The following is a 16,138-nucleotide window of genomic DNA, read 5'->3' as shown; positions in this document are numbered from 1 at the left end:
GTATATCAATTTTTAATTTTTTTTTCTTTATTAATTTTCACGACTACTCTCTACATGTCAATTACATATTCGTTTGGTGGCAACATTAAAATGATTTACTCCTATTATTTACACATGTTTATTTCTATAACAGAATTTAGAAAATGCTTTTTCTATGTACAAACCTGTGGGAATTCGGAACCATCTGGGATTCTTTTTAAACTTAGGACTGAGGAACCGTGATTTTCCCCCCTCAAGACATAAATAAAAAAAAACTTAGATAGTATGTCCAAAGGCTGGATAAAAAATAATCGTAATAGCTGTATTTCTTACTTGGTTTTATAGGCAGATTACATCCAGTCGCATTATTTTAGTGTAATCGCCCAACATGTCTACGATTTTCTGTAACACCTATGGAAGACATCGTACACTATGAGCAACCGTCCATCACTGTCCATGGTTCATAGGTAAGCCCTACGGCATCGATGATGGCATCTCAGTTGCATCATAATGCGTCCCGAGAAGTGGCTCTTTCAAGGACCGTACATGCATATCCGAAAAATATGGTAGATATTCGAATACTTCTCATTGCCAGTAACACTAATCTTCAAGGGATATCTCTATAACGTTGCCCATAATGTACAGAATGGTATAAGATTGCACCCATTGGATGTTACAATAAGCAACACTTTCACATACTAGACTGCATAGAAAGTGCTGTCTTTGGACGGATGCTTTCACTCACTGGACTGCCGTTTCAAGTCGCCCCAAGTGTGGTTCATAAAAACGAGTCCAGGTTTTGTTCACAGAAACAATTTGCTTGACATTACCCAACTTTATACTCTCGGAGCAGTAAATCCTATCTACCTGAATCATGTTACCTTTTAGCACAGCCTACGAATGTTGCAAATGATATGCAGCATATTTCTTTGGCATATGCCCTCTTCCGCGAATGCGTTGTCCACCGGCAACTCACCTTCAGCAGCATGGAAGAAAGGAGCTGAAATTTGTTATTGATAGTTTTAAGTCGTCTTGAATGGTGTCCTTTCCTTCCCGCACCACTTTCATCCATTATGCAACTGTTAGATGCCCCTGTCCTGCGCACTCCGTCAATGTGCAACTTCGATTTTCATTCATGTAAGTTGTCCCACTTTCGTAAATATCTCGTTAAGGCTCTTGATCTCTCTTTAAGATGCATGAAATCTCCATCTTTTACCTTACGACATCGCAGTACATAGGCGTTTCCACGCTACACACTTTCTCTTCTAATATTCCCTTAACATAATTACGAAATACCTGTGAATACATAATTCACACTTTTCACGTTACACGAAGGTTGCTGGTATAGTCTATGTAACTTCGCATCGACTACTTCATACAATTTTTCATCATTCCAGATGTGTTCTTTATTATCTAGTACAGAATTTCTATAGTTCAGTGATACTAGAATAGAGTAACTAATGCCACATTTTACAAATATAACTACTAATTAAGTGTACCAACTCGTTCCTTATATACTTTCAACTTTTAATTTTAAGCTTCATATAAATCCTAGTCCAATTCACAATTAAAACTATCGTTGTTATTTACGTTATAAAACCAAATTATGAGAAAAAAGGTAATGTATTTACCATTCCTGGAGGTGGTCGTGGTTGAGGTCCTGGTGGCGGAGGACCTTGTGGTGGATGTCCTGGTCTTGGTGGTCCTACGAAGGATAAAAATTAATTCATTCGTTAGATTTCAAGTTGTTTTCAACTGGTATAATAATATTCTTTTATGGTCTTCTACAAACAATTCAGTTTCTACACCGACAGGAAGGATACAGCCCAAAACTGAACGGATTCCACTTTAAGTGGAGGTTCTGTCGCATAAGCCTCAGTACTAAAAGGCTAAAGAGAGATTGTCAGTTTCAATCAATCGACGACAGTAATAAAATAACATGAAATAACATATACAATGATAAATTCATATAACTCAAGTAAATGCGTCGACAGAGACAATTTTGTGGAAATGAGGCAAGTTCAGATTGCGCATCTGTAAAATGTGGAAAGTCAGACTTAATTTTTTACACAAATTTTACTCTCGACGGAATACCTATTCTGGACTGGTGGTGGAAGGCGAAAAACTATACAGTGAAACCTGTCTATGTTGGCCACCATCGGTTCCATTGAAAAGTGGCCAAATTACAGAAAATAAGAATGATTGGTGTATTTTTAGAATAGGGTTTCTAGTATTACTTGATTGTATAATTTTAATAAGCAGTGGCACCACAGCTACTTTTAAATAATGCATATAGCAGCGTTTCCCAACCTTTTTCAACTTGCGGCACACTACGGGTGTAACTTCAATTCTCGCGGCACACTCATAGATATTATTATTATTATTATTATTATTATTATTATTATTATTATTATTATTATTATTATTATTATTATTATTATTATGCAAATATAAAATACCATGGTATTTTTTTGCTGTGATTACTGATCTCCTTCTCACAGAGATGAAATCTCGAGCACTGGTTTTTCCCTATGCTAATTTATTATGCTTATTTTTTATTCTAATTTTAAAATAGAAAACAATTGAAATGAAATGTAGGACTCAGATTTTTAAAAATACGTTTTCTTTTTCGAAAACTGTATCCAACCTTTCACTAAGAATGAAGATCACTAAATAACGAACGAACAAACAAATATCTTGTACTTTTAACTTTGCTGTTTTAATCAAAAGCGGTGCATATTATTGCAATCACACAGTTTGTGATGCGTCGAAGTCAAAACACACCTGTTGAACAAAGTGTTGTTCTGTCATTCACGTGCGAATGAGTGTTCTACGAACGTTTACTTGACGCGTACCATACAAGTGCTTCCATTTCTTGGTGTTAGTATGACTCTCAATTGAAGCGTAACATAGCAGCTAACCGTGGAAATGTGTAAGAGCCGAAATACTGTCTGCTACACAATAATAGCTGTAGAATATATTACAATTACAGTAATTTTTTCCATGGTAGAAATTCATAGTAATATGAAATACAAAAATATACATTTTTTCCTGTGTCTTGCAATTTGGCTGCAATAAAATTAATAATTTTGTTTCGATTTCCTCGCGGCACACCGGTTGGGAAACGCTGGTATATAGAGTAATCATAACAATACCAGTACTAGAAAATATTACTACAGTATATTTAATGCACCTTTCTCTTCCTGAAAACTAGTCTGGTACACTGTATTATTCGAATTGAAAACACAATGAAACAACCAACCATAAAATCGAAACGTATGTACGCAGTTTATTTAAATTGATATTGTAGCACACTGAGTTATTCAGATTGAAAACAAGAAAAGCAAAACTATAAACTGAATAATTTATATGCAGTTTATATGATTTTTTTCGGCAGTGCCAAATATTTTCCGTAGGTATCTTTTGAGAAGTAGCAAATCAGTTATTAATAACAAATTTACTCATGATGGTTCATTCTAGACGTATGTCTTTTATTCTTTTTAGCACATATGCACATTCTAGTTTTTAATGAGCCCTTGGAGCGAAAGATGTTTTGAGAAAATCTTAAGGAAATTCATATCTCAAAACCTCCGCTACCTTTCGACAAACTGTCAGGTGCCAATAAATGACAATTGAGATGGTTAGCCTTAACCTTGAGAATTTTCCGGAATTACTAAAGCTCCCCACTGAAGAAAGGAGCCGATATAGCTAATAGTTTTACCAAAACAGAGTAAACGAATACGTACAACCATTTCCTGAATTCCTATACGTGCTTTTTCTTATTCACATCTTCCTTCACCACCCCTTTATCAGGGTAGTGTTCTGGCCATTGACCTCCAAGAACAAATCGTGGGAATCTATGCTTCTCTGTCTCCAAAAACAAACACAGAACATTTGGCTCTAATACGGGAATACGAAAGAGTTAAGAAAAATAACAAAACTTAATTTTGCGTGGCCAAGATATGCAGGTAAATTTATCATTATCATCATAGGATAAACATTGCTTCTATGCGGCCAACTTCCAAGATAGACAGGTGGCCAACTTACAGAGTAGTAAGTAACGAATGTCTTATGGGAAAATGCAAGTTCAAGACGAACCAGGCCAAGATAAGCAGGTGGCCAAGTTGACAGGCTTTACTGTACATGTAGACGTAACTTTCTTCAAACTGTTCACATCATGCAAGATACATCTTATCAGTGCAGTAGACAGAAATGTGAAGAAACCTATCATTACTATTATCACGCCACCGAAGTATAAGTAGCAAATGAATTACATACTCACCAGAAAACAATGAAAAAAGAATCACAAAACACTAAAAGAGAAGTACAATTTAAGCTATTTCGCCAAACGCTTCACTAGATAGAGAGTGGAGAAGTAAGTAGAAAAAAGGAAAACAGGAAAGTAGATGCTAACACATTCATCCTCATGTGTATCAGAAATGATACACATTGAAGGTTTTGTTATCGACACATGTAAATGATTTGATACACAAACATGTATATTTAGCACGATTTACTTGAAGCTTGGAAGCGGGTGAAAGATGCTACTGCAGCAATTCTCGCCTGAGGTGAATACTTTGATTTCAGTAGCTTGATGTCTGATGAAAGCTTGGACAGTTTAAGACTGCTCAAAATATCAACTTGGCCTAAGAGGTAAAATTAACAAAAAAACAGGCCTGGCCATGAATTAAGCGTCCCAGTGGGAACTAAGTTCACATGCACGGACGCTTTACAACTACTTCACTATTTTCCCAACTGTTTCCCCTCAATATTTGATTAAACGTTTTACAAAAGGACTACAGCAGAGCTTGAAAAATCCCGAGCGCCAGGTCAACATGGAAATTGGAAACACTCGTCTAGCCCAAATATGTATACCTATGTATCAAATTGGATTTGAATTATTGTGACAATTGGGCTTCTGATCGGACACCTAGATCTGAAGGAACAATCGAATCCGAGCTATAAAATATGTTTACTGTGTGTGTGTTTGAATACGCTTACCATTTTCAAGTCAAGTGCCCCCTTGTGTCTTAATTTTCTGGGCTCCGACCCGGTATCATTGTTGGGATATTGGCAAGAAAAGCTGCGAGTTATGTGCCACTGCACCAAGAAAGGCTTTACTAGTGGTGCCTACAAACTGTACAAAGGGAGAGAGTTATTATCTGCAAATACCGAATTAAATGGAAAAATGCTTTGATAATTTTGGTAAAGAATAAATAATGTTATACGTGAGTTGGTATTTATGAGGATTGGAAGCTAGAATACTCAGCTTCAAACGAAACATATTGGTGCGGTTACAAAGATCCCTATTTCTTCAATTGATATATTAAACCTAAAGCTAACATAGGTATAAGATAGAAGGTATCATCTAGCGCAGTTGGTTCAAGGATATCAACTTGCTCCAAACAGAGCACACCTGAAAGATTTCGAACCGTTCAATGTAATTAAAAGACTACTGAATCAGATCTGAATAGCTATACATTGTGTCACAAATGCCTGAATCCATGAGGGTATCAACAGTTTTGGGTACACTTGGAGAAGAAAAGTATGATCAACTTCAAGATATGTGTTGGCCAGCTTTCCCATCTTCAAAGTTGTTCGATCAATTAGTGCGTCTAATGAAGGAATCTAGGCTTCAAATACGAACTATATAGCTCGGAGTTTAGAATTTTGTTCTGGATTTAGCAAGGAAGCAAGAAGCATCTTATTGCGGATCTCACGTTGTCTAGGATTTAACAAGTTCTCAGGCTTTCGGAAGCAATTCTTCCAGGAAATTAAAACAAATACGAATGCACGAAGTACAATTTAAAGCATGATATGGAGATGTGTCCAATGCGGGAGAAAACTTGCTTCCTAAACTGCATCACATTTTGCTTTGGCTTGTCCTCTGAAATCAATAAGTCTAACTAGAAGCGCTACCTCAAATAATTCGGCGCAAAATATCGATGAAGGGATTCAGTTAGTTCAAGAAGTTACTGACATTGAATACTCAACACCAGTGTTTCTTCCAGACATGCTTTTTGGGAGACACTGCTCCCCCGGAGCGGAGCGATGAGAGTGCCCCCCGAAGATCAAAATAATACGTCTACAATATAATAAATATAATAGTACCAGCAGTGTCCCCAATATAAAAATATAAACGCAGTACTATTTATCCTGATATAAAAATTTGTACCAAATTCTCTGTAAAATGAAGGAAGCGTTTCAGTAGTTATCACGCATATTCACATATTGTTCCGTGATGTGTGTCGAGGGAAATTGGGAAAAAGTCCCAAAAATGTCTTCCAAAATAGCTCTATTGTGAAGTTGTGCGTCCTCTGAAGCGACACCGGAGCTGGTAGGAGTCAGTGTGCGAATTAAATCATTTTAAGAGGGGTACAGTACACATCCGAGAAATTTAACATGGGAAAAAAATGAAATCTTTAAGTTTTACGTCCCACGGTTATGCTGGTTAGGCTAAAGGAGGCCGTGATGATGAGAGATGAGTGAAATGGTGGAATGAAGAAAGTGGGAGGAAACGGGAGAACCCCGAGAAAACCCACGAACACGGTGTTCGTCCACCACAAAATTAACAATGGAAAGTTCAAAACTTATGGGAGACATCTAATTCTTCAGAGGGGATTTTTCCCTCATCCCCGATGATAAGTCGCACATTGGTAGGAGTACACAATTAACCCTTATCCGGGCAACTGGGGCCTTCCAGGCCCAGTAGCTTCATATTTTTCTTCGAATTTCTTAATAACAATAAATATTTCGATGCCATAAAATTCTAAATTCTTCTATCTTTAGTCGAAGTTAAAGTTATGAACATATCGAGTTGGTAAGGCTAATAGAGTTGGTAAGGCCCCAGTTGCAGTCTACGTTACAAAAATAGCTTGCCCGGATAAGGGTTAAAATGTACCTTGAAAAATACTACGGTGGTATACGGGTAGGAGGTATATAATTAAAACAAGTATGACACAGTAAGAACGGAATAGAGAACAGGGCAATGGTGGGATCTTGGTTGATAACGTTGGTTTATTCCAACAACTATGGCACAGTTGCTGTTTAAAACGCTGGTTTCATTCTATAGAGAATGTGGTACAAATCTTGATATCAGGATAAATAGTACTGCATTTTTATTTTTTGTATTATGTTCTCTTTATAGATCAGATCATAGGTTCGGTTTTGTATGTACAGAGCGTATTGGTATACAACATTTCCCCTCATACCTATCTCTTTAACGAAACAAAACTTGGTACGCTCATTTCTTATCCCCTATAGTATTTTTCAAGATACATTTGGATTGTGCGCTTTTACCCCGGGCCACTCCAGACAGGGCTAAAATTGATAGGAGGGATTTTTGGAGGAAATTTTCCCGACATTCTTCCAATTTTCTCTGTTCAAGTACATTATGGGCCCCAATACATAACACCTCTGGGAAGTTTGCTTCAAACTGACGAGAACGAACTGTAAATCATGACTTTCTAATGAACAAGTGTTGATTCAATAGCTTTTCACTGCAAGTCTTCGATTTTCTTTATACTAACAGGGTTAATGGGTCCTAGGGACTCACTCCGTTGTGCATGGCACCTAATTTTTTGTGCATGAACATATCATTGTTATGTTCATCGAATGGATTATGATTCGGATGTCCAGATGACATGTTCATGTCCGTTCCTTGCAAGCTTTAAATGAGAAGTTACAGAAGTCTCTTTTTCTTCATTTGATATACTAAGCCCAAGGCTAACATAGGCATAAGATACATATACAACAAGAGAATAATTTAAGAATCCTACCTCCCCTCTTCTGCGTCAAAAATCACAATGCTAAAGAACAATTGTAGTAAAAGACTGGTTCATTGGCCATTAACAGATAAATCATGGAACAGAAATACTGAACTAGAACAGCGATTCCAAGGGGAAAATGTAGGACAACTTCCTACCAAACCACCACCGCAAATGAACTGAAAACATATCTAAGGAATGCTCACTAATCACTGTCACTAATCGAAAATATTAAAAACTAACTTTGTGGCCTATAGAATACGAAAGTGCAATGCAGCACTCAGAAAGGTTCTCCATTGACTTCCGTCCTTAATCAACTGAATTCAATTTTTATTTTGTATTCCTCTTTTTGCGAGATCTCTCTTACTGTTGGCCTTCCATCGACGCCTAGGTCTTTCTAATGGTCTTTTTCCGATTGGGTTTCCGGTTAAAATTTTGAAACCGTTTCTGCTTTATTCTACCTAGTTATATCATAAATACTGTCACAAGTTTGAATGTGAATAACACAGAGAGTATTAACACCAAGGCAATTTATTTTGGTCATGTTTTACATTGATATGTTGTACATCTGACGCACGAATCATTTTTCGAAATGTCCCCCCTTAGCCTTGATGCAGGCACGAAGTCTGTCCGGCCACTGGTCAATGGCATTACACACCACGTCCATGGGAAAATTGTTCACTGCTCGGGTCAAGGATTGTTTCAGATTGTCGACAGATAGATGCCGTTTATGGCAGTCCTTTGCTTGAAGGACTGCCCATGGTTTGTAGTCTAACAGATTAAGGCCCGGGCTACTAGGAGGCCAATCAGCGGTAGAAATGAAGTCGGGGACATTCCGTGCTAGTCATTCCTGGGTTGTTTTCGCTTGGTGTCCTGGAGCGGAATCCTGCTGGAAGGTCCAACTTTCTCCAGGGAACATGGTAGCAGACAGTGGTTTCACGATAGGCATTGCGTCCTGGTACACCTTGGCAGATGTTTTAACACCTTGTTCGCAAAAATGCAGCTGGGTTGTGCCTGAATAGCTCACTCCCCACCAAACCATCACTGAGGTAGGATGATGTGCCCTCTGAACCCTTGGAGCTGCCTCAGCAGCTGCAGTAGATGACGTGGCAATCACATGATCATTTTGGGCGTTGTAGGCCTGCTCAATTGTGAACACCTTTTCGTCAGTGAACAGAATCTTTCTGTACACATTGTTGGCGTAACGCCGCAACAGTCTCTTTGATTTAAGGACCCTCTGCGACATTAATGTTTGGGTCAGAAAGTGACCAGTCCGCCTCTTATACGGACGTAGATGTAGGTCACTCCTGAGCACACGAGACATGGAATTTCTGCTGACGTTCATCTCAGCAGCCATCACACTTTGTTCGAACAGGATTTCTTCGAATTCTTGTTGCGACTTTCTAGACCTGCGGAGTTCGTACCGTTCGTGGTCTGCCACTCCTTACGTGGTCAGCTGCCGTTCCAGTCTCGGTGTATCGCTGTATGGCGCGATACACGAATCTCTTGCTGATTTGTAGGGGTTTCAGGTGGTTGAAAATCTCACCTGTTATCTTCCTGACCTTGTGTAGTGCAATTACTGCTACACGATTTTCGTAATCACCTCACTTCATCAGAACTCAGTATAATATCAACGTGTGTCATGAACAGTCAAACACACACTACATGATCTTCCGCTTTATACACAGATGGCAGCACTGTGCCACTCCGAATGCCTACAGCGCCACTCCAAACTTTGTGACAGTATTTATGATATAACTAGGTATTTTGGTTACATAACCTGTTCTCATAAGCCTCCTAAACTTCATGACCCTAACAATGTTAGATAAACCGTATATATTATGCAGTTCTTCATTATAAAGTTTCCACCATTCTCCATTCCCGTCCCTGTTGGATAAAATACTCACCTCAAGATTTTTTAAAAATTTTTTTCATCTGTGATTTTTCCTCAAAATAAGTGACCATGTTTCGCGACCATGCAGCACAACAAACATAACTATCGTTTTATATATTTTAAGCTTCAAATTCTTCAACAGAATTCGCAATGAGTCAGGACTGAATAGTAACACGAATTCCTTGCTTTCGGTCGACACTTGCTTTCTTACATCATTCAAAACCACACTGAAGAGGATAAAAACAAGAAAATCACACCAAAAGGAAGAAACGAATCTTCATTAAATGATCTCATCACAAAAACACAAATTACGAAATAAAAGGAAATCCAATAAAAGACAACTATAAGTAAATATCTTCAACTTAAAAAAAAAAAAAACTATCCAATACGATTATATACTACCACAAATACATTGGAAGAAAGAAAAGCTCCACAAATACGACAAAGCTAAATATATGAAAACAAGAAGGAAATAAGACACAGAGTTCATGAGAATAACTCAGGAACACACATACAAAAATTACGAACACTTAACACGCAGAGAAAACAAAAGCCCGGCCAGTATACTTAAGAACTTAATCTACAAAAAGATAATAATAATAATAATACATAGGAAAAAGAAGAGAATCGTAGTCCCTAATATCACTTGGGATCAATCTGGACTCCGCCCCAACCATATTTATTACATATACCATAATGACCAAATCTAGTGTTAAAAGTATATCGACCTCTGCATATATCGATATAACATTTTGCATAATTTTGACTCCCACGTTTATCTATGATAAACAGGTTTCCATATGCAACGAAAAAAATAAATAAATAAACTTTTTATCGTTCCTTATACATCAGAACAGCTCCGTTTCGGAGAAAGATGACCACGTCTCGCAAAACTTGCCCACACAAAGCATTATAGCTCAGAATCTGAAACTAGGCTGAAACTTCGTTTTTAAATAGTTGCTTCTTTTGAAATATATTTAAGGCGTTTGAAGTAATAAATGTTTATTTTGTGTCTTGTGCAAAGATTATATCATGTTATGTGCAAAATGACATCATAAATATTGTAATGCACAGCGTGCTAAGACAGAACCTTCTGAACACTATATTTATTTTTCAAGTGAAAAACAGATCTGATATGCATATGTTATTCAAATAAAATATTTGTGTATATAGATGTAATGACTGAAATCGTATTTTTGCATCTGGATTCGCATATTTCTTAAATTTTATTCCCTGGCTTAACATCCTTTGCACACCAAACCTTATCATTCTTACTAAGAAGACATACTCAAACTTGTAAAACTTTCTCGAATAACTTTAATTATTTAATTAAATACACAATTAAATTTCTTAAGTTTGTAAATTATCAAACACGCATACCTGGATATCCTGGTGGTGGGTGCCCCTGCTGTGGAGGTGGAGGGCCTGGTGGACCTCCAGGCATGCCAGGAGGGCCAGGCATTCTTTGCCCATGTGGTGGCATGCCTGGAGGAGGCATTCTACCTCTCATGCCTTGAGGTGGACCCATCATCATTCGCTGTTGATTTGGACCACGATTCTGATTTTGCTGAGGAGGTGGACGTGTTTTCGACTGTGCTTCAAACTGGAAGAAAATAATTTTATCAGAAAATTAGCCCGGTTCCTCATTAAACAAAACAAAAATCTGTATTCAATTCACTAAAATAAGGATCGAATTTACATTCAATTTGATTGTTTTTGTAGTGCACTGTATTGCACAAATAATGATTATTTTTTAATCTATATTAGTATTCGACTTTGTGGAATCCAATCTGTGCAATAACTGCTGATCGCGACAGACAATGATCATATTCTTTTCTATGTAGAAAGAAGCCTACAGAAACATACTTGTTAATTGAACTATCTATTTCCATACATCATAATGACAGTTTAGTCATCCTAATCATAACGAAGGGTGAAAAAGTAATGTATTTCACAATAAATAAAAAATCAAAGAAGAAGACTTTTTAAGAACTTACCTGATTTAAAGCCTGCTTCGTAGGAAATGTAACAACTGGAGTCTGTCCATGTAGTTCTTTCTTTGGCAATCTGTCTAGGCACATTCGGACACTCTGTTCAGAACCAAGTGATATGATACAAAAACCCTTAGACTGGCCATTCGCTCGGTTTTCGAAGAATTTAACTTCTAAGAAATCACCAACTCCTATGCCATGAACTGCGTCTGTTATATCCTGATCAGTCGTCCACTAGAGAGGATAACGAGAAAAATAAAATATTTATGTTAAATATGCTTTCACATGAGTAAGATTCAATTTGCACATCATAAGGAATCAGATTAAAGCGCATGTGCTACTAACTAGACAAGTCGGAAGGGTAACGAAACTTGAAGTCATGCCTTGCAATTTACTAGTTAGTTGACTACACGAGGAACCAAAATATGACCAGTTCGTTATGGTAGGAATTGGGTAGTACCGTATTTTAATAAGCAAATGAGCTAAGATTTGTTCTTGGCAATATGTTCATTTCCTACCGATAATATTCAAATTACTTGAGCAAGATAGCTATTGTTTTATTACAAACAACGTATACCCCTTAATGGTATGACCAAAACACCTCTACTACCAACGCCAGCAAAGTGTACTACAAACAAGGTTGTAAAAAGCCCAGGGTTGTTTGAAAAGCCCAGCCCAGTGGGTTTTATTGGGCAAAATTGGGTTTTATTAAATTTTGTATGTGTATTTAATGCCATATTCCTACTTAAAATACCATATGAGCATTCATGTTCTATTGTACAAATGAAACAATAAAATTCCTTATGGGGCCGCAGTGATTCACCTCTAGCGCAGGTTCCTATTTCAATCCCAGCTTCCGTCAAATACACTTTGTAGTGGACAAATACCGTATGCAAGGATTTTCTCGGGGCTCTCTTGTTTCGTCCCACTTTCGTCATGCCACCATTATCATCCTTCTCATTATCATATCCTCTTTAATCCCGAGAAATTGAACTAACCTTAAAAATAACAAAGAAAAATATCGCGAAATCCGTGAGGCTCATCCGTGTTTTCTGGGATACACCTTGCACCACTGGCATTCGCTTATTTCCCGGTGTGGACACTCGTTCGGAAGTGTAAAAGCTTTTTCAGGCCAGCCATCTTGAGTGATTTTCCTGCATTTTGCTCTTTCACACCAGGCAAATGCCGGGATGGTACCTAACATACGTCTCAGGCCGATCTCAATCCGTTGTTCCTACCCTCTCCTCGGATAGCGTGATCGGCTAGGGACGTCATCCTCATACGTGAGGGTACAACGTATTTTTATCAGGAGTCCTTCGTGAGTGAGTCGACAATCGCATTTGTGACCAATTAGTCCCGGTTCCGTGTCCAAATGGACAATTTCTCTTGGATGTAAGTCGAAAAGCGATTTGGATTCCGCTTTAAGCTTGTGTGACCCCTTCCAGCATAACCTTGTTGTTGCATAATAACACCAAAGCGAAACAAACTCATTTCTGTTCATATCTAATATAAATACATAGAGCAAATTATTTAAACAAAAAAAAAAAAAAAAAAAAACTGGTTTAAAGCAAAAAAAACGGGTTTAAACAAAAAAAACTGTTTTTTTGGTTTTTTCAATAAAAACCATGGTTTTTGCCAACCCTGATTATAGTTTGGTTCGCACATGCGTATTTTTTTGTACATAAATTAACAACTGAACGTCAGTTTATCTGAAAAGTCAAAGTTTGCGATTTTTTTTCAAACACTTCCGGTTCGAATTTTAAAATTCTGTTTTCACTGTTGGTAAGACCTAGTTACCCGCTTTCCGAAATAAATTTTGTATCGCTTCTGTGTGCAACGGTTTCGTCGCAAAAAATTCGAGAAATTGTCAAATTTTCAAAAATCGCCATTTTTGGGCGGCATTTTCTCGAAAACAACATATTTTAAAATTCTGAAATGTTTTAAGATGGTTCAACTTTACATGTATAATAAACACACAAAATACCATTCTCGACCAATGCTTCATAAACTTTAACTACAGCCTTTTGAAGTTAGCTAAGTTTCGTTAACTTTGATGTGACAGTCAGTTGGCAACACTGGAATCAATAAAAGTGCAAACAAAACCAAAAAAAATATGGGTCTCTTAAAAACATGTCTAGTTGCTATTAAAAAAAAAAAGTTTCAACAATATCTAAGATGGTGATGGTACATGCTATGCCTGAATTGAAATGGCACCTTTTAAGACATATGCGTATAAGATTTACAAAACATACATATATAAGTGTTAGTTTTCAGTTCTACTGATGAAACTGGAGGATAGTATTTACGTAGTTCTCAAAGACTTTAAACTTTATTCCTATAGCAGAAAATGTAACATACAAAGTTGCAAATAAATACTACATTACAAACTTACGTATCAATTCTGCAGGTGCGAATTAGGTACTTAGCTAAAAAAGTCCGGATTGTTTTGCATAATATAAAATTATTTTGTTAAAACAAAATAAATTTAAGCTCAAGTTTCGATCAATCTAAGTTAATTTTTATAGATGTCATAAAGATCCTGGAATGTATGTTCATTCTGAACCTTAATTTGTTATGGGAATTCCCAGTTTTAATAGCTCTTTATTCTAAAGCTTTTTCACATAGTTTAATGTTTTCTACATAGTTTTTGATCACCATCTGCATTGTAGATTTGGTCAAAAACCAATGGTCTGTCCAACTATGAAAAAATGAATCTGAAAATTTTTAAGAGTGAGTCGCTTCTCTGGTAGAAGAATTAATGCCAGAACAGGTAATATTGTTCGCGAATTCAATTTTCTAAAACATTTTTTCTTTTAAACGAAGCTAAAAGCTTGAGTTAAATCAAATAGAAATTCTGTCTTGTTTCAATAATCTCTTCTTTACCGTTCTTAAAATTTATGTTGAGCTGTTTGTAGTTCATTACTACTTCAGGGATAAATGAATATTCGATATTAGATGATATTGATACCTCCAAGTTTATTATCCATTACCACACGCAGATCACGGTGTTGACAACCGATGAATAGTAGTTGTTCTCTTTAGACCTTCTATAGAGCAAACAATCTTTGTAGCTCACTGATAATCCCACTGTTCACATTAGTAGTATCTGCAACAATTATCTTTATACTATTCTGTAAATTGTTTCAATCGAGAATAGCTATTTCTTTGACAACAGTATCGGTTTTACCGTTTGGTAGTTCTAGTGCTTCTAACAATCTAACCCCATCTCTAAATAACTGTTGACAAATGGTTGCGTTTTGGTTTTACTATATTTCTTCGTTGTCCTTATGGACTGTTCTGGTTTTCGAACTCTTAGTACGAGGGTTACCAGAAAAGTTTCTGCAATTAAAATGAAAAAAGATGTAAAATTCTGGAAATAAATTCAATGTTTTTCTAAGTTTCAACCTTAGAAACCTAACCTAAGAGTTTCAACCTAAGTTTCAAGATCGGCACAATTTTACATACGTTCAAACCCATTCTGAAAGAATTCTTTTCCACTCTGAAGATGCTATCTCAGAAACCCCTATTCGGAATGCGTCAACGGCCGCTTCAGCGATACAAATCACTCATCATGTATTTTATTTTACATATGTGGGAACAAAAACAAGTTATTCGGTGATAAATCAGGCGAGTACGGACAATGTGTCACTAATTCAATTTATTTTCAAGACAAAAAATCTACAGTTTATTGTGCTGAATGGGAACTGCCGCTGCGATGGTAAAGAATGATGCGACTTTGGGTTTGTGTTACGCAATTCAATGATGACCTTCAGCAAACAAATTGTTGTACACCACTAAGCATTTACATCTTTCGATGTTCTAAAGCTATGGTTGCCACATAGCCGGTATAACCGAAGAAACAGGCAATCATTTGTTTGGTAGCACTCCTCGGAAGAACTTTATTTGTTTCGGCTAACTTTGAAACACTCAAAAGCAGTGGATTGCAGTTTAGTTTCGGTTCGTATGAATACATTCAAGTTTCTTCCCATGTAACGATGAAGTACATCAAATTTAGCTTACTTCGGTTTCTTACATTTACATTAATTGACACAAGCCTGATATTGCGCTTGAGTCGGGTTATGTAGAGTCCAACGGATTGAAAGTTTCCATACATGTAGGTGAGCAGGCAATATCTAAGTACTGCTTTCATGTCAATGTTCAAGGATATCTGAATCTCACGGTATGTTACATGCCGATCTTCCTCAATCGTCATTGCCAAAAGCCAAATGAAATCGCTCGATACATTGTTTTGGTGTTAAACTACATTTGAAGTCATAACAAAATCACTGCCTGAAAGTATTCACGAGAAATTTCTATTTCTCACACTTCTTCAAACTGGGAACAAACTACTTCAAACTGTTGTTAAAAATGAACGAATAGAGTTAAGCAAACAATCAAAGATAATTTAAACAGAGAAACATCTCTTTTTAATTTTATAATAGCGGAACACTAACGCCACTCTTAGCAGTTTGCAGAAACTTTTCCAGTAGCTCTCGTATCTTTGTCTC

General features: G+C 36.8%; 1 protein-coding gene across 4 annotated transcripts in view; it reads right to left on the bottom strand.

Moving 5' to 3' along the window:
• LOC145670360 (cleavage and polyadenylation specificity factor subunit 6-like) overlaps positions 1 to 16,138 on the bottom strand; it is a 144,806-nt gene that overhangs the window by 91,610 nt on the left and 37,058 nt on the right. For all 4 annotated transcript variants that reach the window (XM_081738941.1, XM_081738938.1, XM_081738939.1 and 1 more), the window contains exons 3-5: positions 11,637 to 11,864; positions 11,020 to 11,242; positions 1,611 to 1,684 (exon numbers count right to left, since the gene is read on the bottom strand). In XM_081738941.1, the coding sequence (XP_081595067.1) occupies positions 1,611 to 1,684; positions 11,020 to 11,242; positions 11,637 to 11,864 (525 nt within the window). The remainder of the gene's footprint in view (positions 1 to 1,610; positions 1,685 to 11,019; positions 11,243 to 11,636; positions 11,865 to 16,138) is intronic.

The sequence above is a fragment of the Thermobia domestica genome, chromosome 14 (genome assembly GCF_964235325.1).
Source record: "Thermobia domestica chromosome 14, izTheDome1.hap1.1, whole genome shotgun sequence".
NCBI classification, from domain to species: Eukaryota; Metazoa; Arthropoda; class Insecta; order Zygentoma; family Lepismatidae; genus Thermobia; species Thermobia domestica.
This window is presented reverse-complemented; position numbering and strand designations above follow the sequence as displayed.